Source organism: Manihot esculenta, chromosome 13 (genome assembly GCF_001659605.2).
Source record: "Manihot esculenta cultivar AM560-2 chromosome 13, M.esculenta_v8, whole genome shotgun sequence".
Classification (NCBI taxonomy): Eukaryota; Viridiplantae; Streptophyta; class Magnoliopsida; order Malpighiales; family Euphorbiaceae; genus Manihot; species Manihot esculenta.
This window is the reverse complement of record NC_035173.2, coordinates 30,033,467-30,058,369: the sequence shown is the minus strand read 5'-3', so window position 1 is coordinate 30,058,369 and position 24,903 is coordinate 30,033,467. Positions and strand designations below refer to the sequence as shown.

At 26.9% G+C, this 24,903-nt stretch overlaps 4 protein-coding genes across 5 annotated transcripts; all 4 read left to right on the top strand.

Annotated features, from left to right (window-relative positions):
* Positions 1 to 1,485: 1,485 nt before the first annotated feature.
* On the top strand, positions 1,486 to 4,057 carry LOC110629837 (probable mannitol dehydrogenase). The gene is made up of 5 exons (XM_021776992.2): positions 1,486 to 1,681; positions 1,785 to 1,898; positions 2,832 to 3,345; positions 3,464 to 3,617; positions 3,705 to 4,057. Exons 1-5 carry the CDS (start codon positions 1,581 to 1,583, stop codon positions 3,923 to 3,925), a joined length of 1,104 nt encoding a protein of 367 aa, XP_021632684.1. The 5' UTR covers positions 1,486 to 1,580; the 3' UTR covers positions 3,926 to 4,057.
* Positions 4,058 to 9,158: 5,101 nt separating this feature from the next.
* LOC110629839 (probable mannitol dehydrogenase) lies at positions 9,159 to 11,439 on the top strand. The gene is made up of 5 exons (XM_021776993.2): positions 9,159 to 9,329; positions 9,433 to 9,546; positions 10,218 to 10,731; positions 10,819 to 10,972; positions 11,056 to 11,439. Exons 1-5 carry the CDS (start codon positions 9,238 to 9,240, stop codon positions 11,280 to 11,282), a joined length of 1,101 nt encoding a protein of 366 aa, XP_021632685.1. The 5' UTR covers positions 9,159 to 9,237; the 3' UTR covers positions 11,283 to 11,439.
* Positions 11,440 to 14,313: 2,874 nt separating this feature from the next.
* Positions 14,314 to 15,933, top strand: LOC110630354 (probable mannitol dehydrogenase). 2 transcript variants are annotated; one of them, XM_021777808.2, is made up of 5 exons: positions 14,314 to 14,505; positions 14,610 to 14,723; positions 14,815 to 15,328; positions 15,436 to 15,589; positions 15,675 to 15,933. In XM_021777808.2, exons 1-5 carry the CDS (start codon positions 14,405 to 14,407, stop codon positions 15,878 to 15,880), a joined length of 1,089 nt encoding a protein of 362 aa, XP_021633500.1. In that variant the 5' UTR covers positions 14,314 to 14,404; the 3' UTR covers positions 15,881 to 15,933. The 2 variants fall into 2 exon arrangements, with proteins under 2 accessions (XP_021633500.1, XP_043805835.1); XM_043949900.1 differs by lacking the exon at positions 15,436 to 15,589 and having other exon boundaries at positions 15,675 to 15,840.
* Positions 15,934 to 20,905: 4,972 nt separating this feature from the next.
* LOC110629448 (probable mannitol dehydrogenase) lies at positions 20,906 to 22,613 on the top strand. The gene is made up of 5 exons (XM_021776420.2): positions 20,906 to 21,067; positions 21,178 to 21,291; positions 21,383 to 21,896; positions 21,992 to 22,145; positions 22,232 to 22,613. Exons 1-5 carry the CDS (start codon positions 20,967 to 20,969, stop codon positions 22,435 to 22,437), a joined length of 1,089 nt encoding a protein of 362 aa, XP_021632112.1. The 5' UTR covers positions 20,906 to 20,966; the 3' UTR covers positions 22,438 to 22,613.
* Positions 22,614 to 24,903: the final 2,290 nt, after the last annotated feature.

The window sequence follows — 24,903 nt, the reverse complement described above, 5'->3', positions numbered from 1 at the left end:
GATCAGTTGTCTATGGCTGTTATAGAAGTTATTGCTACTAATAGCTCGGATCTGGTTATTCATGGTTTTTTCAAGACAGTTTAGTGCTCTTTCGTTATTGCTAGAGAAGCTCATGCTATCCTTGAGGCGGTTATTTGAGCTTTCCAAGTTAGCTTGCCTGCAATTGAATGTGAAACTAATTTTTCGCTTTTATATGACACTTTTACTAGCTGTAACTCTTTTCCACCTTAAAATATTAGTTTTACTGTGAATATTATATTTTTCTATTAGGTTTTTTTTCAATGTTTACTTTTTTTTGGATTTTAAAATTGGCTAAGCGTTTTGCTGATCTAGCTACTGAGTTGTTTTTACGACTTCTAGTATGATTATATTATTGTTTTTTTAGACTTATCAATATTTTAATAACTTAGTCTATTGCAATTGCAGCCTTGTAATGTATTTTTACATGAAAAAAAAAATTATTAAATGTAATTTATACATTGCCATCCCATGGATAAATTAAATAATAATTAGTAAACTATACAGCAAGCTGTAAGTCACTCAATTATAAAGTTTTAAAATAAGTAATTAGAGATATTAAAACCTTTCTATTCTCTGTATCTTAAAAATAAAGAAATATTAACTAAATTATTTCTAATTGGTTTCTTTTTTTAAAAAAGATAAAATATAAAAATTAAAGTTTTAAAACTCCCATAAAAAGGGGGAACTGTTAGCGGGTCATATCCAACCTTGTGTGCTTCCCCACTTGCATAATAATTAACTCATCCATTATTAGCATAACTAAAGGTGGCGATAATTTACAGGCCTCTTAGCTCATCACCTTTGTCGAATATCTGACAGCATCATTCAACCACCCACCTTGTGGGACCTCACCTCGGTTCTACAATTATGACATAGCAATCCAGCATGGACCAGTGTCCGCTTTTGGACAATCCTTTAATTTGTGGGATGCGAGTTTTCAGACATTTTTATTTTCTTTGAGCTTTTATTAGCAGGCAAAATCTAACTGATGTAACTCTTAAATATAAAGCGTTTATTAGCGGAAACGGATGTTTTCGGTCTAGAAATACGAATGGATATAAGGGATGATTGGAATACTCTCACTTTGGATCATCCTCGTATGCCTCATGTAGATAAATTTAAATTTTTAAGATTTATAAATTAATTTTTTTATATTAATTTGATTATTAACTTTATAAATTATAAAAAAAATTATTAATTAATTTATCAGTTGAGTACATCCGATTAAAAAAAAAAAGAAATGAAAAAAATGACAATATTTTTTCTGTTACTATTTAATAGTGAATGGGATATAAAATGTAATAGTAAATAAATTTTTTATTTTTAATTAAAAATTTAAGGGTATAATTATAAAAATAAAAAATTTTGGGATTTTTTTGATATCATTCATAATAATTATTAATTTAACTATTTTTTTTAGTCCGTATAAATATTATATAAGCACTGCTTCTATGAATGTGTGCAGCCCACTTCAGTCCTCTTCATCGTTTGAGAAAGTTACTATTCATCGGCAAGATCTCTTCTCTCTCATCTCACAGAGTTTCCAAAGAGCAAAAGCTATGGCGAAGCTGTCACCAGAAGAAGAACACCCAGTGAAAGCCTTTGGATGGGCAGCTAGAGATGAATCTGGTCATCTTTCTCCCTTCCTTTTCTCAAGAAGGTTATTATATTATTTTTCTTAATTAATTTCTTTTGAGTTTTAATCATTTAATTAGCTAGATGATGGATATTAATTATCATGATGATCATGTTCTTCTCTGCAGAGATACTGGTGATGAAGACGTAAGATTTAAGGTTTTGTACTGTGGGATTTGCCATACTGATCTTCACTACTTGAAGAATGACTGGGGTTTTTCCGTTTACCCTCTTGTTCCCGGGTGAGTTGATCGGAAATTTTTGTCCAAACTAGATTCATATAAATTCGTAATATAAAATATAAGGAGATTTGATTTTTCTCAAATTTCATAATCATATGGACCTTTTGTTATGAAGAGTTTTATTTATTAAAAATAAATCAAACTTTTTTTTTTTAGATCTAACATTTGTTTACCAATCTTCTTTATCTTTTAATGATTTTTTAAAAATAAAAAAATGAAAGTAAATGTTTATTTAGCTTTAGCTTTACTAATGCTTTTACTCTTTCCAATATTTTTAAACCATTTTTTTTAAATAATAAAATTAAAATTAGTATTTTGGGCTTCCAAACCTGCATCAAGAGATAATATACAAATAGAGTTGGGGTCTGCATTAATTTTGAGATAATACAAATTATTGAATTAATTATATTTTTAATTTATAAATTATTTTAAATTGAATACCAATTTAGATAGGAGTGAAGACACAGATACAATCTCATAACTTTTATAAAAAAAAAATCTTAATAATTTAATTATGTATTAAAAATGCCAAATCCATTTTTATGTTATAGAGATTATATCGTTGGGTGTAAAAAATATATGAATTAAATTATATATGAAATAAAAGAATTTCATTTTATATGGATTATTTTTTAATTTTTCTAAATTGTAAAGACCCAATGATTTATATTTTAAATATATTATTGTTTCATTAAATTTTATGGATTAAATTATAGATTATCTTTTTTTAATAGCTACGTAGCATCTCTATAAAATAAAATTAGTTAAAATTTAAATTGAAAGGTGATATCTAGATAAAAATTTCTCAATAATAGCAATTATTTGATTTTATAAATAAAATCCATTTGAAATCAGTTTTAATATCATATAAATTTTCTTTTTTCTTAAATGCTGGAATTGCTTGTAATAGTAAAATCCCATTTCGATAAGCAGGCATGAAATTGTAGGGGAAGTAACAGAAGTAGGGAGCAAGGTGAAGAAGGTGAATGTGGGAGACAAAGTTGGCGTAGGGTGCATAGTGGGTGCATGTCATTCCTGCGACAACTGCAACAGAGACCTTGAAAATTACTGTCCGAAAATGATACTCACTTACAGTTCCGTTTACCACGATGGTACAATCACTTATGGAGGCTACTCAGACCACATGGTCACTGATCAGCGTTACATTGTTAAATTCCCAGAAAATATGCAACTTGATGCTGGTGCTCCTCTCCTTTGTGCTGGGATTACAGTTTACAGTCCATTGAAATATTATGGATTAGCAGAACCTGGTAAGCATGTTGGCGTTGTTGGACTAGGTGGTCTTGGTCATGTGGCTGTTAAATTTGCCAAGGCTTTAGGAGCTAAAGTCACTGTGATTAGCACAACACCTGACAAGCAACAAGATGCACTCACCCAACTCGGTGCTGATTCATTTTTGGTTAGCCGTGACCAGGCCCAAATGCAGGTTATTATCTATACATAATGCTATGTTCTTCAACTCGGTACTAATTCATTTAACAAGAATTGCCTGACGTACTTAAGGTTTCAAGTTGGATTTTTCACTTATAAACTGCAACGCGTAGGCGGCAATGGGGACATTTGATGGAATCCTAGATACAGTGGCTGCAGTTCATCCCCTTTTGCCATTACTTGGATTGTTGAAGACTGATGGGAAGCTTGTATTGGTTGGTGCTCCAGCAAAACCTCTCGAGCTACCTGTGTTTCCTTTGATTACTGGTAATTTAATTAATAATGCATATGTATACTTAATAAATATTTTGCGTTGATATGGAGTATTAATTAGAGATGATAAGTGAAAAACAGGAAGGAAGATTGTTGCTGGGAGTGCCATGGGAGGAATGAAGGAGACACAAGAGATGATTGATTTTGCAGCCCAACACAATATAACAGCTGACATTGAAGTTATCCCAGTTGATTATGTGAACCAAGCAATGGAGCGTTTGGCTAAAGGTGATGTTAAATATCGATTTGTTGTTGATATTGGAAACACCTTGGCTTCTGCTGCTACTGCTTCTGAGCCTTGAAGAATAAGATCCAATTTCGACACTTGCTGAATCTTGTGAACAATAAAGACATTTCTGGCTTAATTATCATGAGAGGCATTTGATGTTTAAATGTTCAAAGTGTTGTTTGCTTATGGGAAAATCTTTTTTTCATGTGTTCTGAAATAATGAAGAGATAATTTAAGAACCTATAATTTGTTGGACATTTGGCATATTAATTCTAATTAACGAGGTTGAGATCCGGATGTTATGATACTGTGACACTTGGCTTTGAAGGTTTGATTTTGGAGGAGCCAATGAACTGGGCTCAGCAGAAGGGGATAGCAAATGAAGATTGTAAATAAGTAAAAGGGAGCTGGGTATTATGTTTGGAGCAGCTAAGGTTACATATCTGCAAATAGAATGTTGAAAGATGAAAAATATGATCTTTATTTTCATTCAACAAGGGTAAATTATGTAGTACATCTACAATATATCTCTTTTAACAAGACAATTGCATTTTTAGTTGGTTTTTAAGACGATCCATTAATGGCCGATTAATTTTGAGTCGGTTAAACTCATACTCCTTTTAATATACACGCCATATCAGAACTATTTGCACACATACATTTAAAATTCTGTACAAATATAGAGAAAAGGAGATTGGTGTCTTATCTTATAGAATAATTAAATCAAGGGTGTTAATATTCGACCTGATCCTCGATAGATCGTGCATAATAGAGCCCGATTGAGTAAAATGAGTTCTTTAAGTCGTAGTCAAATGATTAGAAGCACGTGTCTAAATCTCGGTAAAATTCATATTTTATGATTTATTAAATTTTAAAAAGCAATTTGATTAAAATGAATTAAGCATGTTTAGTAGCAAAATTTTTTTGAAATAAAATTTCATAACCAAAATTTTTTTATTAGCAATGGATTTTCCAACAGATTCTGTTGCTAAATTTGTTGTGCATAAATAATTAATATCTCTTTTCTTTTTATCCTTTCACTCATTATTTCTTTCTTTTTTTCTTCATGCATTTAATATTTTCTCTCATTTGCTTAACCTTTAACTCATTTTATCTCTACTCTCCTTTTCTTTTCCTCTAATTTTCTTCACATTCTCTCAATTTTTTCTCCTCATTTTCTTCGCTCTCTTTTTTTTTCTCCCAAAAACTAGCTACTTATTTTATCTTATTATGATATATGTATAATAATAATTATTATTAAAAAATATAATAGATTGTAGCTACTTATTCTCGTAAATTATCCATCATTTCAAGAAAAAGAAAATGTAAGGTTTTTTTTTTAAGAGAAAGAAGATAAGAGACCGATTTTAATCCAACTGAATAGAAAGAATTTAATAGAATTCCCGACAGTAAAACTAAATGATGTGGTCGAAATGAAACTATACTGTAATTAGTCAATCTGCAAGAAAGAGAGCGTTAGGTGGTTAGTATCTACGGCAGACACTCCAACGATCAAGTCAGTAAACTGAAAAAAATAATAATGAATTGTTTAGAACTTAAGAGTATTTGTGTAGAAATTGCGTACTTTTATTTTTATGATCATTAACTTTTATACCATAAAAAGATAGAGTTAACTATAATATTTTTTAAAACTCCGGCGGATGTAGACTAATTGATAAAGAACACACCGACTAATTGATCTGTAATTACAGGCGTAATGAGAATCTACCAGATTATACCGGCTAATGATAATTTTATGTGAATACTCGTTCTCTTCAGGGAAGGCCGAGTCTTGATGAAAAATCGAGTGCTATGATATCTGGATCTTCCTTTTCACTGATAAAATTACATATTGACTTATCAAACTCTCATCACGTAACCTTGTCTTATGATAACAGCTCATAACTTTTTTTAGCGATTATTGTATTACATCACGATTAAATGTGTAGTTATATTTTTTTACTAATTACTCATTAATGTGATTATTAAATATATCTAAATCTAAACAATATTGAATTAGTAAATAAAACCCACAACATAAAACTGATTTATAATTGGAGTATAAAATAGGTAAATGATAAGTAAAATAAAAAATAATTAATAAACTATAACAATGAATATAAAAAGTTACATCATAAATATAAAAATGAATGAATACAAGTAAAATTAAATAAATATACTCTATTTTAATAGAAATAAAGTTATGATATCAAGAGATGTTTTGAATATTTATTTATAAAAATAATAATTAATGAAAAATTATTTTGAAAATAAAATAAAATTAAATATAATTATAATAATTTATAATGTAAAAAATAAAATCCTTAATCAAAAGATATTCTAATATAAAATAAAGTTTTTTTTTATCCTATGGAGTTTACTAATCTAAAGTATATAACGTCAATTTTTCCGTAAAAGATGTTTAAAAATTTTATATTTAAGGAAAATTTAATAAATTAAATAATAATTAATGAGTCGTAGCTACTCTCTTCCTCAAGTGAATAATTTTATATAAATATCACATTGTAATTTTAGTCGGTCTCTAAATTAATATTTTAATATAATTTAATAATAATAATACTCTAAATTCTTTTTCTTAATAAATATATTCAAAATTAATTTTTTAATTTAATTTAATTTTTAAATTCAATTCAATTTATTTGTAATTTTAAATGAAAAAATTTGAAAAGTTGGTAACTTATTTTCTGATATTTTATTATGATGCGGACATTATATTTAGAAAATTGAAAATTATAATTTTCTTTATAATATTTATAATATATAACGAGATAAAAATTTATAATTATTGATGAAAAATATTGAAAAATGAATTACAGTTTCTCAAAAATGTATTATTTAAAATTATAAATAAATTGAAACAAATTAAAAAATTAAACAGAATTAAAAAATTAACTTTTAGAATATATTTTTTTTAAAAAATAAGATATAATTATTAAAATTAATAAAATTTAGGTGTTTTTTTATTTTACAATTATCTCTTTAGTTATATTAGTTACAATTTTTCATTTTGAGCATATATATTGAAAAGGCGAGAAGTAACAGAAGTTTTCTTTCACGTTATCCCAACAGTAATTAACTCATTCATCCATCCATCCATCCATCCATCCATTATCAGCATAAACAAAAATTATTACTCAATTTCTATAATATAAAAAAAATTTTAATTATATTTTAATTTTAAAAAATATATTAAAATAAAAATTAAAAAATATATTAAAACATTATTAATATTTTAAAAGTCTATTTCATTAATTTTTTTAAATATTTTACTCTTTAATTTTTATAATTTTAAAAAATTTATTAATTAATTCTTATATATTTAAAAAAATTATTAATTAATTTATCGTATTAAGAAAATTTTAATTTTTTATAATATTTAATGATTAAAATTAATAAAAAAATGAATTAATAAATTTTTTAATATATTAAAAATATTTTAATATATTTTTTAAATTAAAAAATTAATTACATCACTAAATAATAATTTTCCATTAGCATAAATGTTGGTGGCTATAATTTACAGGCTTTTAGCCATCACCTTTGTCCAATATCTGACAGCATTATCTGGGCCCCACAATTATGACGTTGCAACCCATGATTATCGGTTGGTTTGATTTTGTTCAAAATCACATTTTAATCTGTCCATTTAAATATAAAAAGGAGAATTAGTGTGAAGTCTTTAAATTTTTTAAAAAAAATTATTCATTTATTTTTATTTTAAAATATTTAATTAAAATATCTTTTTATTTTATTAAATCAAACTTTTTATTTTTCATGTTAAAAAAGTATTAATTAATATATTTTAATTTAATTAAATAATATAAATATTTAGAATTATAAAAACTAAATAATACATATTATTATATTTATATAGATTAAAAGTATAAATATTAATTTTAAAAAATAAATATTAAATATTTATAAAGAGTTAAATTTTAATTAAGTAATTTAAAATATTAAAAAATTAATAAATTTTTCGAAAAAAATTAATAAATTTTTAACAATCAATTCCACTGAAATTTTAAATAAGATGGCGCATGCATTTAAAAGAAAAAGAAAATTACTATTTGGTCTTTGACATTTTAAAAAATTAATCGTAATGAAAAACTCATTTTTTAAAAATATATTTAATATTTTAAAAATATACAAATTAACTTTTCTATTAATTTTATTGTTAAATATTTTACTAATTAATTTTTATAATTTTTAAAAATTTATTAATTAATCTCTTAAATTTTTAAAAAAATTTCTAATTAGTTCCAAATATCAGAAACATTTTAAATTTATTTATAATATTTAACTATTAAAACGAGTGAAAATATTAATTAATAGATATTTTAAAATATTAATACAAATGGAATATCTATTTTTTAATTAATAAAAATAATATAATAATTTTAGTGTTAGTAAAAAATATAAAAAGTAAACTTTCAATATCAATATAATTAAATTAATCAAATATTTTTACCATTATTTGATCAAAACAAAATAAGTTAGCAAACAAAATTTTTTAAAATATATAAACATTTTATATATTTTCAAAGCATTTCATCAAACAATTTATAAGTAAAAGAGATTGTAATAGAATTATAATTTTATTTTTAATTAAATCGATTGAATTGATCAAATTGGATCATAATAATGAAAATGGCAAGAATGGAGGATGAAAGTTAGGTGATATATGCATAAAAAATTGGAAGAATTTTTATGATAAAATATTAATTAGAGTCTGTCAAGAGTTTTAATTAATATCGTTTAGTTAAGATGGTATAAAAATAAATTGAAAAACTAACAGTTTTATTAAAATTATTCAAAAATTGTAAAAGTCAATTTCTAAATAATTAAGAGAGATTATTTATAATAGAAACAAAACTTTAATATGTAAACTTATAAAAGTATCTAAAATATCAAGAAAAAATAATTAAAATGTAAAATTAACTTTTAAACTATAGAATTTATATAACAAATTTTAGAACGAGACTTGTGACCTTATTATACGTTTAAAAGTTATACGTCTCGAAATTTTCTTTTTGAAAACTTATTTTGAATTTTTATTATACGAGCAAAAAATTAGATTCAGTTCAAATTTATTGTAAAATTTAAATTTAATTGCTCTATGTCATTTTAATTTGAATTTCAAATTATACATTATTTTTTTAAAAGTTTTTGTAAACGGATAATAAAGTAAATATATAATTTTAGCAAAATTTTTAAGAATATAATTATTAGTCAATCGTCGTGGGACATGAGAATAACATTATATAGGCACTACTTCAATGAGTGTGCAGTCCACTTCAATTCAGTCCTCTTCTTCGGGTAGATCTTTTCTCTCTCATCTCACAGAGTTTCCAAAGAGCAAAAGCTATGGCACCAGAAGAAGAACACCCAGTGAAAGCCTTTGGATGGGCAGCTAGAGATGAATCTGGTCATCTTTCTCCCTTCCTTTTCTCAAGAAGGTTATTATATGATTTTTTTAATTAATTTCTTTTGAATTTTTAATTATTTAATTAGCTAGATGATGGATATTAATTATCATGATGATCATGCTCTTGTCTGCAGAGATACTGGTGATGAAGACGTAAGATTTAAGGTTTTGTACTGTGGAATTTGCCATAGTGACCTTCACAACTTGAAGAATGATTGGGGTTTCTCTGTTTACCCAATGGTTCCAGGGTGAGTTCATAATTATATATCCCCTTTATTATGAATAATTTTATTTATTAAAAATAAATTAAATTAATTGAGTTTTTTTTTGGTAGATCTAACGTTTGTTTATCAGTCTTCTTTGTCTTTTATGAATTTTTGAATAAAAAAAATTAAAATAAGTGTTTATTTATCTTTAATTTTTTATACAAATTAATTTGTTTTCATTACTTAGTTCAATTTAGAAAATAAAAAAATTAATAAATTTATATATAATGGTATCAGTAAAATTAATTTGGAAAATAAATTGAGGCTTGAAATTTCTTGAAAATTGCAATGACATTAATGAATTTAAGTGGAAGCAGATAAGAGAGATAAAGTGTAGGCCCACAAAGAGACAAAATTTAGCAAAAAAGGGGGAAATCAAATTGCAGCAGGAAATTAAGGGAGGGACAGTTTTTATTTCGGTTAAGAAAGTATCACATCTCAGGCTCAGCAAGTTAATGTCTAAACAACCGATAAGGGTTGATTGGTTTTTTTTTTTAAATTAGATCAGTAATTTAATTTTTATATAGAGAATAAATATTTATTAAAAATATTTTATTTTTTAATGAATTAAATAGGTGCGAATATAATTTAATTTTAATCTATTACAATAACAAAATCCCATTTAATTGAAGTAAATTGCATTCGATAAGCAGGCATGAAATTGTAGGGGAAGTAACAGAAGTAGGGAGCAAGGTGAAGAAGGTGAAGGTAGGAGACAAAGTTGGCGTAGGGTGCTTGGTGGGTGCATGTCATTCCTGCGACAACTGCAATAGAGACCTTGAAAATTACTGTCCGAAAATGATATTCACTTACAATTCCATTTACCATGATGGGACAATCACTTACGGAGGCTACTCAGACCACATGGTCGCTGATCAGCGTTACATTGTTAATTTCCCAGCAAATTTGCCACTTGATGCTGGGGCTCCTCTCCTTTGTGCTGGGATCACAGTTTACAGTCCCTTGAAGCATTATGGATTAGCAGAACCTGGTAAGCATGTCGGCGTTGTTGGACTAGGTGGACTTGGTCATGTGGCTGTTAAATTTGCCAAGGCTTTAGGGGCTAAAGTCACTGTGATTAGCACATCTCCTGACAAGCAACAAGATGCACTCACCCAACTCGGTGCTGACTCATTTTTGGTTAGCCGTGACCAGGCCCAAATGCAGGTAGCTATCTGTACATAATGCTCCGTTCTTTTTTTTTCAGCAATATGTGCAAGTTTTTTTTAATTAACAAGTGATTGTGACGTGTAGGCGGCAATGGGAACATTTGATGGAATCCTAGATACAGTGGCTGCAGTTCATCCCATTTTGCCATTACTGGGATTGTTGAAGACTGAAGGGAAGCTTGTATTGGTTGGTGCTCCAGCAAAGCCTCTCGAGCTACCTATATTTCCTCTGATTGCCGGTAATTAATAACATATATATATATTACTTAGTAAATATTCTGCATTAATGGAGTATTAATTAGAGGTAAGAAGTGCAAAACAGGAAGGAGGCTTGTTGCTGGGAGTGCCATGGGAGGAATGAAGGAAACACAAGAGATGATTGATTTTGCAGCCAAACACAACATAACAGCTGATATTGAGGTTGTCCCAATTGATTATCTGAACCAAGCAATGGAGCGTTTGGCTAAAGGTGATGTTAAATATCGATTTGTTATTGACATTGGAAACACCTTGGCTGCTGCTGCTGCTGCTGCTGCTTCTAAGCCTTGAAGGAGAGTATCCAATTCTATCTTTGCTGAATCTTGTGAACAATAAAGCCATTTCTGGCTCAACTATCATGGGAAGCACTTGATGTTTAAGTGTTGTTTGCTTTATATTCTCAAATGATTAATAAGAGATAATTTAAGATCCTATAATTTGTTGGCTATTTGGCTTGTTAATTCTAAATAGTAATTTTGATTGAAATGAATTAAAATTTCGTAGGCATTCTTTAATTAGCGTCGGATTTTCCAATTCATTGCTAAATTAATAATAATTAAAAATTCACCATAAATTCTAAAGGGAAAGGCCGTGTTTTTTAAATATTGCAACGGAAATTTATAATTTATTACTAAATTTATTTATTAATTTACACGTAAATGTTTACTATCATCTTTATATTCGTCATTTCACTCCATATATATTTCTATATGATAATTTTAGTATAAAAACACATTACTCACAAACAAAATTATATTTCATTACTTGGTAATAATTAATTTTCACTTTTCGGCTTTTATTTTGAAATTTTTTTTAGGCTACAATAAAATGTTTTACCGTTAAACTAATAACATAACAACGTAAACCATTCGCTTAAGTGAAAAATACTTTTTACTTAAAAGAAAAAATATTTCTTTATTTTTTGAGATATTTAATAAATTTAGTTAGATAATATTCTCTATTTTATCTTTTATTGTTATTGCCGATATATAAATAAATTAGAGAAATAATAATATTATGAGAATTTGTGTTACCGCTATCAATTTTGATATGGATAATTTATTTAAATTTAGCTAACTTGTTAATGATTATATACATGTTTTTTTCGCAAAAACTGAATTAGAGTTAGAATTGGATTCGCCGTAAATTAATATAATTATTCATAGTTTTGCTATAATATTCATTTCATATATTAGCCTCATTTTAATTAGAACTTTTAATTCTATTTTTAACATTTTTCATTTTAATATTACTTCGTGTCTTTTACTTAAGATTTTAAGTTTTAGGAATGAGAATTTAAGAATGCCTTATCAAGAATAGTGTTCGGAATCACCCATATATTTTTCGAATTTAAACAAGAAATTTAAAATTTATTTTTAAAATGAGTATTTTTTCATCTAGCTCATTTTGATATCGAGTCAGCATATATTGGATTAAACTTAATTTTTAAATAAAATTTAAATATTATTAATTTTTAAAAAATGATATTAATTGAATTTTTTTATTTTGTATAGTTTTTAATAAGTTTATTTTGTTATTTAAATAATTTTAACACGTAAATTTTAATTATTTATTTGAGGGTTTTAAATTGCGTACGTTGTTAAAATTATGATTTTTTTTATTATTTTTTATATTAATATCAGTTCATGTGCCGTGAATCGTAAGTAATTATAGTGTAGGTAATTATAGTGATTGAATTAAAAAAAATTAAAATTTATTTATTGATTATAATATTTTTATTCATTTATATAATAATTTATATAATATAAAATTTTAGTTAATCGAATGAATTTAATTATTTTTTTTAATTTTAATTTAATTTTAAAAAAATAGAATATCTGTACGGATTTGAATGTCGAATAGCACTTTGAATGTTAAAAATTTACTTTTTAACAATTTATTTTAGAATTGAGTTCTTGCAAGTTAAGTCGGACTGAACAATCCGTTTTGATAACACTAGAAATTTAGTTATGGTTTGATTTATTAAAATATTTTTAAATTTAGTTAATAGAATTTTAAATTAAAAAATATTATGAGAATTTATTATTTCTATATTGTCTAAACTCTAATAATAATAATAATAATAATAATAATAATAATAAAGGAAAGATAAACTAATAAGGAAAATAAAATTATTTTCAAAGTATAAGCATAAAAATCCAGCTATTATTATTTATAGGTTACCAAATACAAGGTGTGGAGTAAAAAGGTAAAAAAGGAAAGAAAACCGTAGAAGGTAAAAGAATCCACTTTGGGAATATTGAAAATTAATTTTATATGTATGAGTTTTATTATAAAAAGAATTTATTATTTTTCCATAAATTATTATTAAAAATTTAAATAAAATTAAATAAATGGAAAAAACACCATTCACACTCTTAAATATAGATAAATTAAAGTTTATTTATTATTTTTCAATAATAAAATTAGATAAAAAGCTGAAATTTAATATTCTAAGAAAATATAATATAATAGAAATATATAGCATAATTAAATTAATTCAATTTTTAATAAAAGGATTATAATATTCAATTCAAATTGAAATAATCGACAGACCTAAATTAATTTAAAATTTTGATTCGATTTTATATTTTTTTAGTTTAATATGATTTGATTTTAATTTTTAAAAAAATTAATTATTTTAATTCAGTTTAATTTTTATCATAAAAAAATTTGATAAAATTAAATTAAATTATTTAGTTAATAATATTATGTCATTTTAATAATATAGGGAGATTAAATCCTAATTAAAATTGATATTCTTCTATTGTAATTAAAATATTAAAATAAAAATTTTATTAAAAAATTTAATCATTTAAATTAAATTAAACTAAATTAACCTATTTGATTTAAATTAATTTCCTTTTAAATTCAATTAGATTCACTTTTTAAAATTTTAATTTTAATTTTAATTTTTAATTTAATTAATTTAATTTGATTTTAAATAAATGCCGGCCCAAAGCAAACCCATTTCACCATGATATATTCTAGGAAAGGCTATTATTCTACTGTTGTATGCTTTGCTCGTACATCTAACTGAAGAACAACATGTCCCTACTTGCCTATTTTTGTGTTGCATGAAATGACAAGGCGAAAAAAAAAAAAAAAAAAAAAAAAGATTGCATGTGAACTAAGAGGAAAAAACTGTAATGGATTTGCCCAAAAAAAGAAAAGAACTTTATTCGACTTGCCAAAATAGTGGAAGAATTTGATTGGCTATTTTCTTTTGAAATTCTTTTTATTATTTTTTTTTCAATTTCTTCTTTTCTTTAAGCTCACTTATTACGTCATCAGTGTGAGCAAATACCAGCTTTGATCCGATTTCCACTCTATATATGCAGAGATTGGCGCATACCATCTTCACCCATTAACAAAAGATTCAAGCTTCAGATCTAAGTTTGCAAAGGAGAAAAATGGTAGCCAAATTGCCAGAAGAAGAGCATCCCAAGGCGGCATTCGGATGGGCTGCTAGAGACCAATCTGGTGTTCTCTCTCCCTTCAAGTTCTCCAGGAGGTTCAATTCTTCTTCTTTCATGAATCTTTTTCTCTTTTTCTTGAATCTCTGATAATAAAAACTATAACTCAGTTCTTGATCTGATAGAAATATCTTTTCTGCAGAGCAACAGGAGAGAAAGACGTTTCGTTTAAAGTCCTATATTGTGGGATGTGCCACTCAGATCTTCACATGGTCAAGAATGAATGGGCCAATTCCATTTACCCTCTTGTTCCTGGGTATGCGTTTTAATAATATATGCCAGAGGAATTTCATTATTAATTTGCTGCTTCAATGGAGTTTGTATGCTGAATTTGCATGGAAATGCAGGCATGAGATTGTGGGAGTGGTGACAGAAGTGGGGAGCAAGGTGGAAAAATTCAAGGTGGGAGACAAAGTGGGTGTGGGCTGCCTGGTGGGATCATGCCATTCCTGCGATAATTGCACAAATAATCTTGAAAATTATTGCCCACAACTGATTCTTACCTATGGTGCCAAGTACTATGACGGAACTATCACATACGGCGGCTATTCCGATACCATGGTTGCCGATGAGCACTTCATTGTTCGTATCCCAGATAACATGCCTCTTGATGCAACTGCTCCTCTCCTTTGCGCTGGGATTACAGTATATAGCCCCTTGAAATATTATGGGCTCGACAAACCTGGCACGCATGTAGGCGTAGTTGGCCTTGGTGGGCTTGGTCACATGGCAGTGAAATTTGCCAAAGCTATGGGAGCTAAGGTCACTGTGATCAGCACCTCACCCAACAAGAAGCAGCAGGCTATTGAGTGTCTTGGTGCTGATTCATTTTTGGTCAGTCATGACCAAGATCAAATGAAGGTATAAACTTATGCTTAGATTGATTGTTTACCTGAAAATTCACATTCTTTGAAATTGATTTCAACATGATTATTGTTAAAATTTGCTGCCATTGTTATAATACAAAGGTTGCAATGGGGACAATGGATGGAATAATTGATACAGTATCTGCAATGCACCCTTTTGTTCCATTGCTTGGTCTATTGAAGTCACATGGAAAGCTGATTTTGGTTGGAGCCCCAGAGAAACCACTTGAGCTCCCAGCTTTTTCCTTGTTAATGGGTAATGCATTGACGATCTCCATCCTTATTTCTCACACACAATTTACTAAAACAAAAGCTAACAGGTGATTATTGATTGATTGCAGGAAGGAAGATGGTGGGTGGTAGTTGTATTGGAGGAATGAAAGAGACGCAAGAAATGATTGATTTTGCAGCCAAACACAGCATTAAGTCTGATATTGAAGTGATTCCATTGGAGTACGTAAACACTGCAATGGAGCGCATGCTAAAAGCTGATGTTAGATACCGATTTGTGATTGACATTGGCAATACAGTCAATTCTAGCCATTAAATTTATTTAATTTCACATGCCCAATAAAATATGTTCGAGGATTTTGCAGTCTATTATTAGACTATGAGACATGATGTATCTTTTTTTTGTGAAAGAATTATTCATAAGCAATAGCAATATTCGGTTTAAAATAAAAAAATTCATGAAATTAAATTGATTTAAAATTTTAATTTAATTTTTTATATAATTCAGTTTGATTTGATTTTTAATTTTAAAAATTTCGGTTATTTTGGTTTTATTCGGTTTTAATTAGAAAAAAATTGAAAAAACCGAACCGAACCGATTAGTGATAATAATATATTTTTTCAATAATATAGAGAAATTAAATTATGTTAAAATTAAAATATTTTAATTAAATTTTAAAATATTAAAAATAAAGTGTAAAAAATAAAAAAATTATTAAAAATCGAAACCGATCAAATCGAACCGAATCAGACCGGTTCGGTTCGATTCGGTTTCTGACTAAAATCGGTTCGATTCGATTTTTATAAACACTAAAATTTCGATTTTTGATTTATTCAGTTCAGTTCGATTTTGAACCGAACCGACCGAATGCTCTCCTGATTATCAGACATGAGTATCTGTAATAATGGTATTTTTTTTAATTTCTAGTTGCAATTTCACTGAAAAAAAAAAGTATTAATATAATAATATTAAGACTTATTAAATAAAAAATCTAAAAGTTTATAAATTTTCACAGCATGTGAATTTTTTTTTAAACCGTCTATTGAATAAAAAAATTTAATTATTTATGAAAATTTATATTTATTTTTAAAATTTTAAATTTTAAATAATAAAATTAAATTTTTTTCAATTTATCATAACTATAACTGAGTGGACTAATTGAATTTAAAAAAAAATTAACAGTAAATGACAATATAATTCCTTCACACCACATTTCTTGTATCAATTTCCTGATAATTAAAGCAAATTGATGAAAATAATTACGATGTTAAGGACTCACCTTGAAATATCAAAAGAATTCTATATTCGAATTACATATATTTATTGAAAAATTTTCTACCTCTAAATATTTTTAAAAATCAATAATTACAAATGTAATATAAAAAATCATCGATAGTAAATTTCTAATAAATATTATGATAGTATTTATTTATTATCACTGTCATTATCATATTTCACGAGTTTATCTTTATTTTCTGTTGAAGAACTTAGATATAACTTGTCTCTCTTCTTCAATAGTTTTAAGATCTAATGATTTACTATATGGATGATCTAAATTTTCAACTTAACATTGTAAATGTGTATCAATTTGAAACACTTATGCCTTTTCATCTTGAAATGCTAAATTTGACATTTAGATTTATCAAATTTGACTTAGGCATCATATGATAACATATTTAAACTTCACTTTACATATTGTATACTAGTCCACCTTTTCCCTTCTTATGTTGGGATAAGAGATATAAACTACTTGTTCAGCTTGAAAAGCAAAAATAAACGATTCATATTCATCTGAGCTTCGTTGATTATTGACATTTATTAAATTATAATGCTTGTGAGATCTGATATCAATATTTTGAATTAAATTAAATCACTCATACTTGAAGAGTATTGTTCTCTTCATTTGTAATGTAGGATACTCTAACTAAATCACTTTAGTCAAAATATTAATAATGGTTATTGGAATTATTGTTATATGTTGAACCTCGAATGGAAACTCTACTATTTATCGTAGATCAATTAGCACCACGATTGATAGTGTAAACTATTTATAAAATAAATATAGTATAATTTTACACTTCTTAGTTGTACTTCTACTAAATCTTTGATAAATTTATCTTGTTTTCTAGTTTTTTGAGGGTTGAGTTCGAAAGGCCACCTGATTCTTTTGTTATTTTCCTAATTCATATTAGTATATGTGTTCGTGAGTCGTTCAATGAGATATATTTCTTATACTTATCTCGGTCATTCTTATCTCGGCAAATCGGGTAACTTCTGTAGTCTTCCTCATACCCTTTCTTCTTTGGCTTTTGGTCTTCCTTCTGATCCGTCCTTTTGTCCTCTTTCTATCCTTCCTGGCACCTTTGGGCAGCCGTCCTAGCTTTCAGCCAGGTCTTGGAGAACATCATCTGATGACTCTCCTTCCTTGAACTTGTCCTTCCTTTTAGACCATATTTGGACTGCCTCCATCCGAGTCTCTGGGGTACCTTTGAAGAATTCTTCCCTTCCCCTGTGAGCCGCAAGTAACACCTCTTCTCGAGCTTTGTATTGCTCGAACATAATCTATAACCTTCTTATGTACTAAAGTATTTGCTCAATGCTCAAATTGTTGAAATCTGCTTCAGCGACTATAGAGGTCGTGTTTTATCCACTATTAATAGTGAAAAAATGATAACATCATTATCGGTAGCAACTCATGAATTGTCGGCCATTAAAGATAAAAGAGAGATTTTCTTCTAAAAGAAAAAAGGATAAGAGACTGATTTTTAATTCAAATGAACAAAGAGAATTAAATGGATACTCCCACAGCAGAATCAATGATATTGCTAGAACTAAAATTGTGATGTAGCTGGACTAGAGCTGTACTGTGATTAGCTAGACTTGCAAGAAGGAGAAAATGAGATGGTTGGCACCTACAGCAGCCACTCTAACACTTAAGTTAGTAAACTGAAAAACAAGACGGGAGTAAAGAATTGTTGAAAATCTAGAGTATTAGTATGAGATAATAGCGTACATTTACCTCTGTGGTCGTTCCCATTTTATATTATAAAAAAATGAAAATAAATATAGTATTTTCTGATAATTCGGTGATGATGTAGCCAGCCTGTTTGGTAAGGGATCTTTATCGGCTAATTGGTAGAGAATCTCATGATTACAAGCGTAAAGGGATCTACTGGAATGTAGTTGTTTAATGATAACTTCCTTATGGAGACTTACCCTGAGAGAATGAGTCTGTACGATTTAAAGCCGACATGTCATAAGACCGGATCTTTTCTTTTTGTTCCGAGTATAATGATCATCTGAATCTTAATTAGAAGTCGGTCATCCAATTTTTTTTTTCTATGGGTGGGACTGTTTATCAACTTATCAAATTTTATCAAATAATCCTAATTTACAGTTATAACTCACTGCATATTTTTTAAAATTCTCATGCATCTATGGTGTTTTCCATCATGAAAAATTATATTTTTTTTAATAATAATAATTTTTTTTTTTAGTTCCAGTACGATAATGATTATTTAGTTCAATTCAAGGTCTTCAAGAGCGGTGTACAGCGATTAAATTTAATTTGTAAATTCATATAATATTTTTTAATTTATTTAATTATGCTAAAATTGGGGGAAAAAAAAGGTATTGGTTGGTGCCCATAAAAGATTATTGAGCTGCCAAATTCGTTGATTGGCAAGTATGCCAATAATAATCATAAATTGCTGTCTTGGTTGGCCCTTAATTTCTTTCCACAATTATAATTTACAGAAAATAGAACTATTAATTTATTAACCATTTTTTCGGTTGTAAATAAAAGAGTATTTTGATTTAATTCTATACCTAATAATTAAGTTTTAAATATATTTACAATAAATATAATTAATTAATTAATTTAAAAATAAAAAATATTATCTAGCAATATATAAAACAAATATTAAAAATAATTTAATTTAATCTTTCGATACATAATTTTCAGTATAATTAATATCTATCTCTTCATCACAAATCTCTCATTTAATATTTAATATATGAAATATAAAATTATTTATTTATTTTAAGTCAAAATATTACTTATATAATCATCAGTCAAATAATCTATACATGCAATTATTTTCCATATAAATTTTATTAAGCGGATTAATTTAATATACTTATTTATAAAATAAGTACTTATATATTAATTTTACATAATTCACATATTTCAATTTATAAAATTAATTACTTTTTAGATTAAATTAATAAAATTTAAATTTCAAAAAAGAAATATTATGAAGGTTCATTATTTTTATATTATCTAAATCTTAAAATGTAATAATGATAATAAGAAATAATAGAAAGATAAATTTGCCTAATTAAAAAAATAATGAGGGAAAATAATATTATATTCAAATTATTAGCGTAAATTCCAGCTATTAGCATTTATAGGTTACCAAATTAATTTTATAAGTTTTATGTGAAATAATTTATTTCTTTCCTTGCATAATATGTATATATAGTTTACATTTTTTATATTTTATTTTATTTTGAATTAATTTATATGATAATTTAATTTTAATGTCAAAATTTTCATTTTAAATATATTTTATTTATAATTATTTATATAAAATCCATATATATATATATATATATTAAAAGTATATATAATGTATAATATAACGGTTGCGTTCAATAATTTTTTCTAAAGTTTGAAAGTATGAACTTTCTCTAATATAATGTAATCTGTTGTATATGAATTTTAAAATTTTATCCGACGTCGTAAAAGAAAATTTAAAAAAAATATTTTTGGGAGTTGTGGTCGACATTATTCCTAGAAGCATAGGTCCACAGGCGTCACCGGAGAAGACCTTTGCTATGACCCACCACATAAATGGTACACTTGTTTCCAATTACATTCACACGTCCATGTCCGCTGTCGCCGCTTTTCTGGAACCATCCAGCAGACATTCACATATATAAAAGTCAAATTCGTTAATTTTTAATTTTATTATTATTTTTTTTTCATAATGAATAAAAAATTATATAAATGACAGAAAAAAAAAAAAGAGAAGAAATTAAAAGATATGTAATCAATAAATTTTAAGTCATTTTAGTTGGCATTGTCAACAGTTAAAAAAAAAAAAAGAATGTGAAACTCAAGAAAAAAAAACTGTGTTGGACTTGCCAAAATTGAGGAAAATGCGTTTGGCAATTTTCTTTTGAAATTTTTTTTTTTCAATTTTCTTCTTTTTACGCGTATTATTGTCAGCTAATACGTAATTACAGATCAAATAAAACTCACTTATTACGTCATCACTGAGCAAATACCAGCTTTGTTCCGATTTCCACTCTATATAAATACACAGATTGGCACGTACCTCCTTCATCCATCAACAAAAGTTTCAAGCTTTAAATCTAAGTTTGTAAAAGAGAAAACATGGTAGCCAAATTGCCAGAAGAAGAGCATCCCAAGGAGGCATTCGGATGGGCTGCTAGAGACCAATCTGGCGTCCTCTCTCCCTTCAAATTCTCCAGGAGGTTCCATTCTTCTGCTTCTTATATTTCCATGAATGTTTCTCTTTTTCTTGAATCTCTGAGAATGAAAAGTATACCCAGTTCTTTATCTGATAGAAATATATTGTCTGCAGAGCAACAGGAGAGAAAGACGTTTCTTTTAAAGTCCTGTACTGTGGGATGTGCCACTCAGATCTTCACATGGTCAAGAATGAATGGGGCAATTCTATTTATCCTCTTGTTCCTGGGTATGTTTTTTGATGATATATATTAGAGGAATTTCACTATTAATTTGATGCTTCAATGGAGTTTGTATGCTGAATATGCATGGAAATGCAGGCATGAGATTGTGGGAGTGGTGACAGAAGTGGGGAGCAAGGTGGCAAAATTCAAGGTGGGAGATAAAGTGGGTGTGGGCTGCATGGTGGGATCATGCCATTCCTGCGATAATTGCACAAACAATCTTGAAAATTATTGCCCAGAAATGATTCTTACTTATAATGCCAAGTACTATGACGGAACCATCACATACGGTGGCTACTCCGACACCATGGTTGCCGATGAGCACTTCATTGTTCGAATTCCAGACAACATGCCTCTTGATGCAACTGCTCCTCTCCTTTGTGCTGGGATCACAGTGTATAGCCCCTTGAAATATTATGGGCTTGACAAACCTGGTTTGCATGTAGGTGTAGTTGGCCTTGGTGGGCTTGGTCACATGGCTGTGAAGTTTGCCAAAGCCATGGGAGCTAAGGTCACTGTGATCAGCACTTCACCCAACAAGAAGCAGGAGGCTATTGAGCGTCTTGGTGCCGATTCATTTTTGGTCAGTCGTGACCAAGATCAAATGAAGGTATAAACTTTGATTTTTACTTGAAATTTTACAATTTTGAAATCAATCTTAATATGACTCTTGTTAAAATTTGTTGGAATTTTTATGATACAAAGGTTGCGACGGGGACAATGGATGGAATAATTGACACAGTATCTGCAATACACCCTCTTCTTCCATTGCTTGCTTTATTGAAGTCGCATGGAAAGCTGATTTTGGTTGGAGCCCCAGAGAAGCCACTTGAGCTCCCAGCTTTTGCCTTGTTAATGGGTAATGAATTGACAATTTCTATCCTTTGTTTCTCACTCATAATTTACCAAAACAAAATCTGATAGGTGACTATTGAATGAGTGCAGGGAGGAAGGTGGTGGGTGGTAGTTGTATCGGAGGAATGAAGGAGACGCAAGAAATGATTGATTTTGCAGCAAAACACGGCATTAAGTCGGATGTTGAAGTGATCTCGATGGATTATGTGAACACTGCAATGGAGCGCATGCTGAAAGCTGATGTTAGATACCGATTTGTTATTGACATTGGCAATACAATCCAATGCAGCAGCTGAATTTCTTTAATTTGACATAGCTAGTGAAATAGGTTCTAGAATTTTGCAGTCTATTATTATGAGAATAAGTATCTTTTTTTGAAAGAATTATGAGTCATGAGTATCAATTTGTAATAAAATGGATTTTAATGAATAAAGTTTTCTCTCTAGTTTAGCCTAGAGAGAGTTCTAGGTTCTCTTTTGCTGTCACTCCAATCGATTATTCCTTACCCCTTTCAGGAATAGGAGTCCTCTCACTTGAGCCATCCGGAAGGATGGGTGTATATAAAATATAAAATAATATAAATATTAAATTTTTTTATGAATTGATTAATTAAAAAATAATTATAAAAATTCACGTGACATGTCAACTGAAACAATTAAATTATTACGTAGATTATTAAATTTAAAAATTTAAAAATTAACTAAAATTTATTAAAATATAAAAATTAAGTAAATTAAATTAAAATTAAAAAATTAAAATTAAAAGATAAATATAAATAAATATTGAACTTTTTTGAATCAATTGGCTTTTTCTAATGGCTAAATCTGTTGTACCTAAAGTCCTAAAATTGTTGTTGCTTGCATGGAGGGCTGACCTTCTAAGCTGCTTTTCTTGAAATCGAGGCATTGATAAGATCCCTTTTAGTAGCCACGAAGGTGGTTTTTTGGTTTTATTGGCTTTTAGAGGCTCTAAGTGAATTTTTTTTTTATTTTTCAACCGGCGGACCAATCCCACTAGCTGCGATGCTACTCTTGGAGTTTCTGGACTCTTCTATCCCTTGGGATTTAGATGGCGTGGGCCTTGAGTCTTGTGTATTAATTTATTTTTGGACCTCCAACAATTTTTTTTTTCCAAGTCAGGTTTATTTGAGTTGGAACTGTTTCGGATCGTAGGTCTCTACTAATTAGGGGTGCGCAGTATTTAGTTTAAATTGAAAAAACTGATCGAACTGAATTAATTTAAAAATTCAGTTTGATTTTTTATTTAATTCGGTTCGATTCGATTTTTAATTTCAGAAATTTTAGTTATTTCAGTTCGGTTCGATTTTAATTAGAAAAAAATTAAAAAAATTAAACCGAACTGATTAGGAATAATAATATGTTATTTTTAATAACATAGAGAAATTAAATCATATTAAGATTAAAATATTTTAATTAAATTTTAAAATATTAAAAATAAAGTGTAAAAAATAAAAAAATTTATTAAAAATAAAATCGATCAAACAGAATCGAATCGAACCGAATCAGACTGGTTCGGTTTGATTCAATTTCTGATTAAAATCGATTCGGTTCGATTTTCATAAATACTAAAATTTTAATTTTTAATTTATTTAATTCGATTTAATTTTAAATCGAACCGACCAAATGATCACCTCGATTACTAATGACATTTCTTATCTTTGTAGTAGAAAAAAGGTTTTTTCATAATTTCAAATTTCAATTTCACTGAAAAAAAAAAAAAAACCATTGATTATAATAATATAAAACCTTGTTAAAGCACAACTCCTGAAGAAGAAAAAATATAATAGAAAAGCTACTTGCTTTTATAAATTTTTATTAATAGTATTTAAATAATGAAATTATTATCTAATTTTAAATTTTAATTTCAATTATAAAATTACCATCCTCTCATAAATTTAAATATGTACAAATTTTAAATTTTATTAACTTTCAATTAATTTAAATAATAAAATCATTGTCTATTTAAATTTTAATTATATACTTAGTAACTAATTAGATAAATGTAGATTACATAATATAGATTTATATTTAAACTTTTTAAATATTAAATTTTATTATATTCAATAAATTATTTTTATTATAATAATTAATTTAATTCCCTTAATTTAAAATTAATAATATTAGAAATTAATTTCACTCATATAGTATTATAAGTATTTTCTACTCTAAATGAAGATTATAATAAATTTGTAATTTCAGAAGCTATGAAGAAGTTTTTTTGAATTTTTTAGTATGATATTTTATAATTTTTTATGGGGAATAAAGATCACTAGATTTAGTTTGGTTGTAAATATATCTGAGTAAATCTGGTCTTAGATTTTACTGTTACAATTTTTAATACTAAAAAAAAAAGTCATATTAAAATTATGTTATTTTAATATATATTTGTTTGTGTGATTAAAAATATAATTTAAAAAATAGATAATAAGATATTTTTTAAAATATTTTTATTTTTTTAATATTTAAAAAATAATAAAATTACTAATATTTATTTTTAAATCATTAATTTGTTGATAATTATTTTGTATATTTTATCATTTTTATCTTTTAAATTTAAATTTATTATTTATTATTTTAATATTATGATAATTAATTTTATATTTTTAAATCATATTTAAGTTTTTTTATTTTCATAATCATATCTAAAATTTTCATTATTTTAATTATTATTATTATTATTATTATTATATATATATATATATATATATATATATATATGAATCAAAACCTATAAATTTAATG

Bases quoted from the DNA above. Each gene is read 5' to 3' on its own strand.
- LOC110629837 (XM_021776992.2), top strand. From the start codon at position 1,581: ATGGCGAAGCTGTCACCAGAAGAAGAACACCCAGTGAAAGCCTTTGGA. The intron at 1,682-1,784 runs GTTATTATATTA...TCTTCTCTGCAG, and splicing joins CCCTTCCTTTTCTCAAGAAG to AGATACTGGTGATGAAGACG. The intron at 1,899-2,831 runs GTGAGTTGATCG...TTCGATAAGCAG, and splicing joins GTTTACCCTCTTGTTCCCGG to GCATGAAATTGTAGGGGAAG.
- LOC110629839 (XM_021776993.2), top strand. From the start codon at position 9,238: ATGGCACCAGAAGAAGAACACCCAGTGAAAGCCTTTGGATGGGCAGCT. The intron at 9,330-9,432 runs GTTATTATATGA...TCTTGTCTGCAG, and splicing joins CCCTTCCTTTTCTCAAGAAG to AGATACTGGTGATGAAGACG. The intron at 10,973-11,055 runs GTAATTAATAAC...AGTGCAAAACAG, and splicing joins TATATTTCCTCTGATTGCCG to GAAGGAGGCTTGTTGCTGGG.
- LOC110630354 (XM_021777808.2), top strand. From the start codon at position 14,405: ATGGTAGCCAAATTGCCAGAAGAAGAGCATCCCAAGGCGGCATTCGGA. The intron at 14,724-14,814 runs GTATGCGTTTTA...ATGGAAATGCAG, and splicing joins ATTTACCCTCTTGTTCCTGG to GCATGAGATTGTGGGAGTGG. The intron at 15,590-15,674 runs GTAATGCATTGA...GATTGATTGCAG, and splicing joins AGCTTTTTCCTTGTTAATGG to GAAGGAAGATGGTGGGTGGT.
- LOC110629448 (XM_021776420.2), top strand. From the start codon at position 20,967: ATGGTAGCCAAATTGCCAGAAGAAGAGCATCCCAAGGAGGCATTCGGA. The intron at 21,068-21,177 runs GTTCCATTCTTC...TATTGTCTGCAG, and splicing joins CCCTTCAAATTCTCCAGGAG to AGCAACAGGAGAGAAAGACG. The intron at 21,897-21,991 runs GTATAAACTTTG...TATGATACAAAG, and splicing joins GTGACCAAGATCAAATGAAG to GTTGCGACGGGGACAATGGA.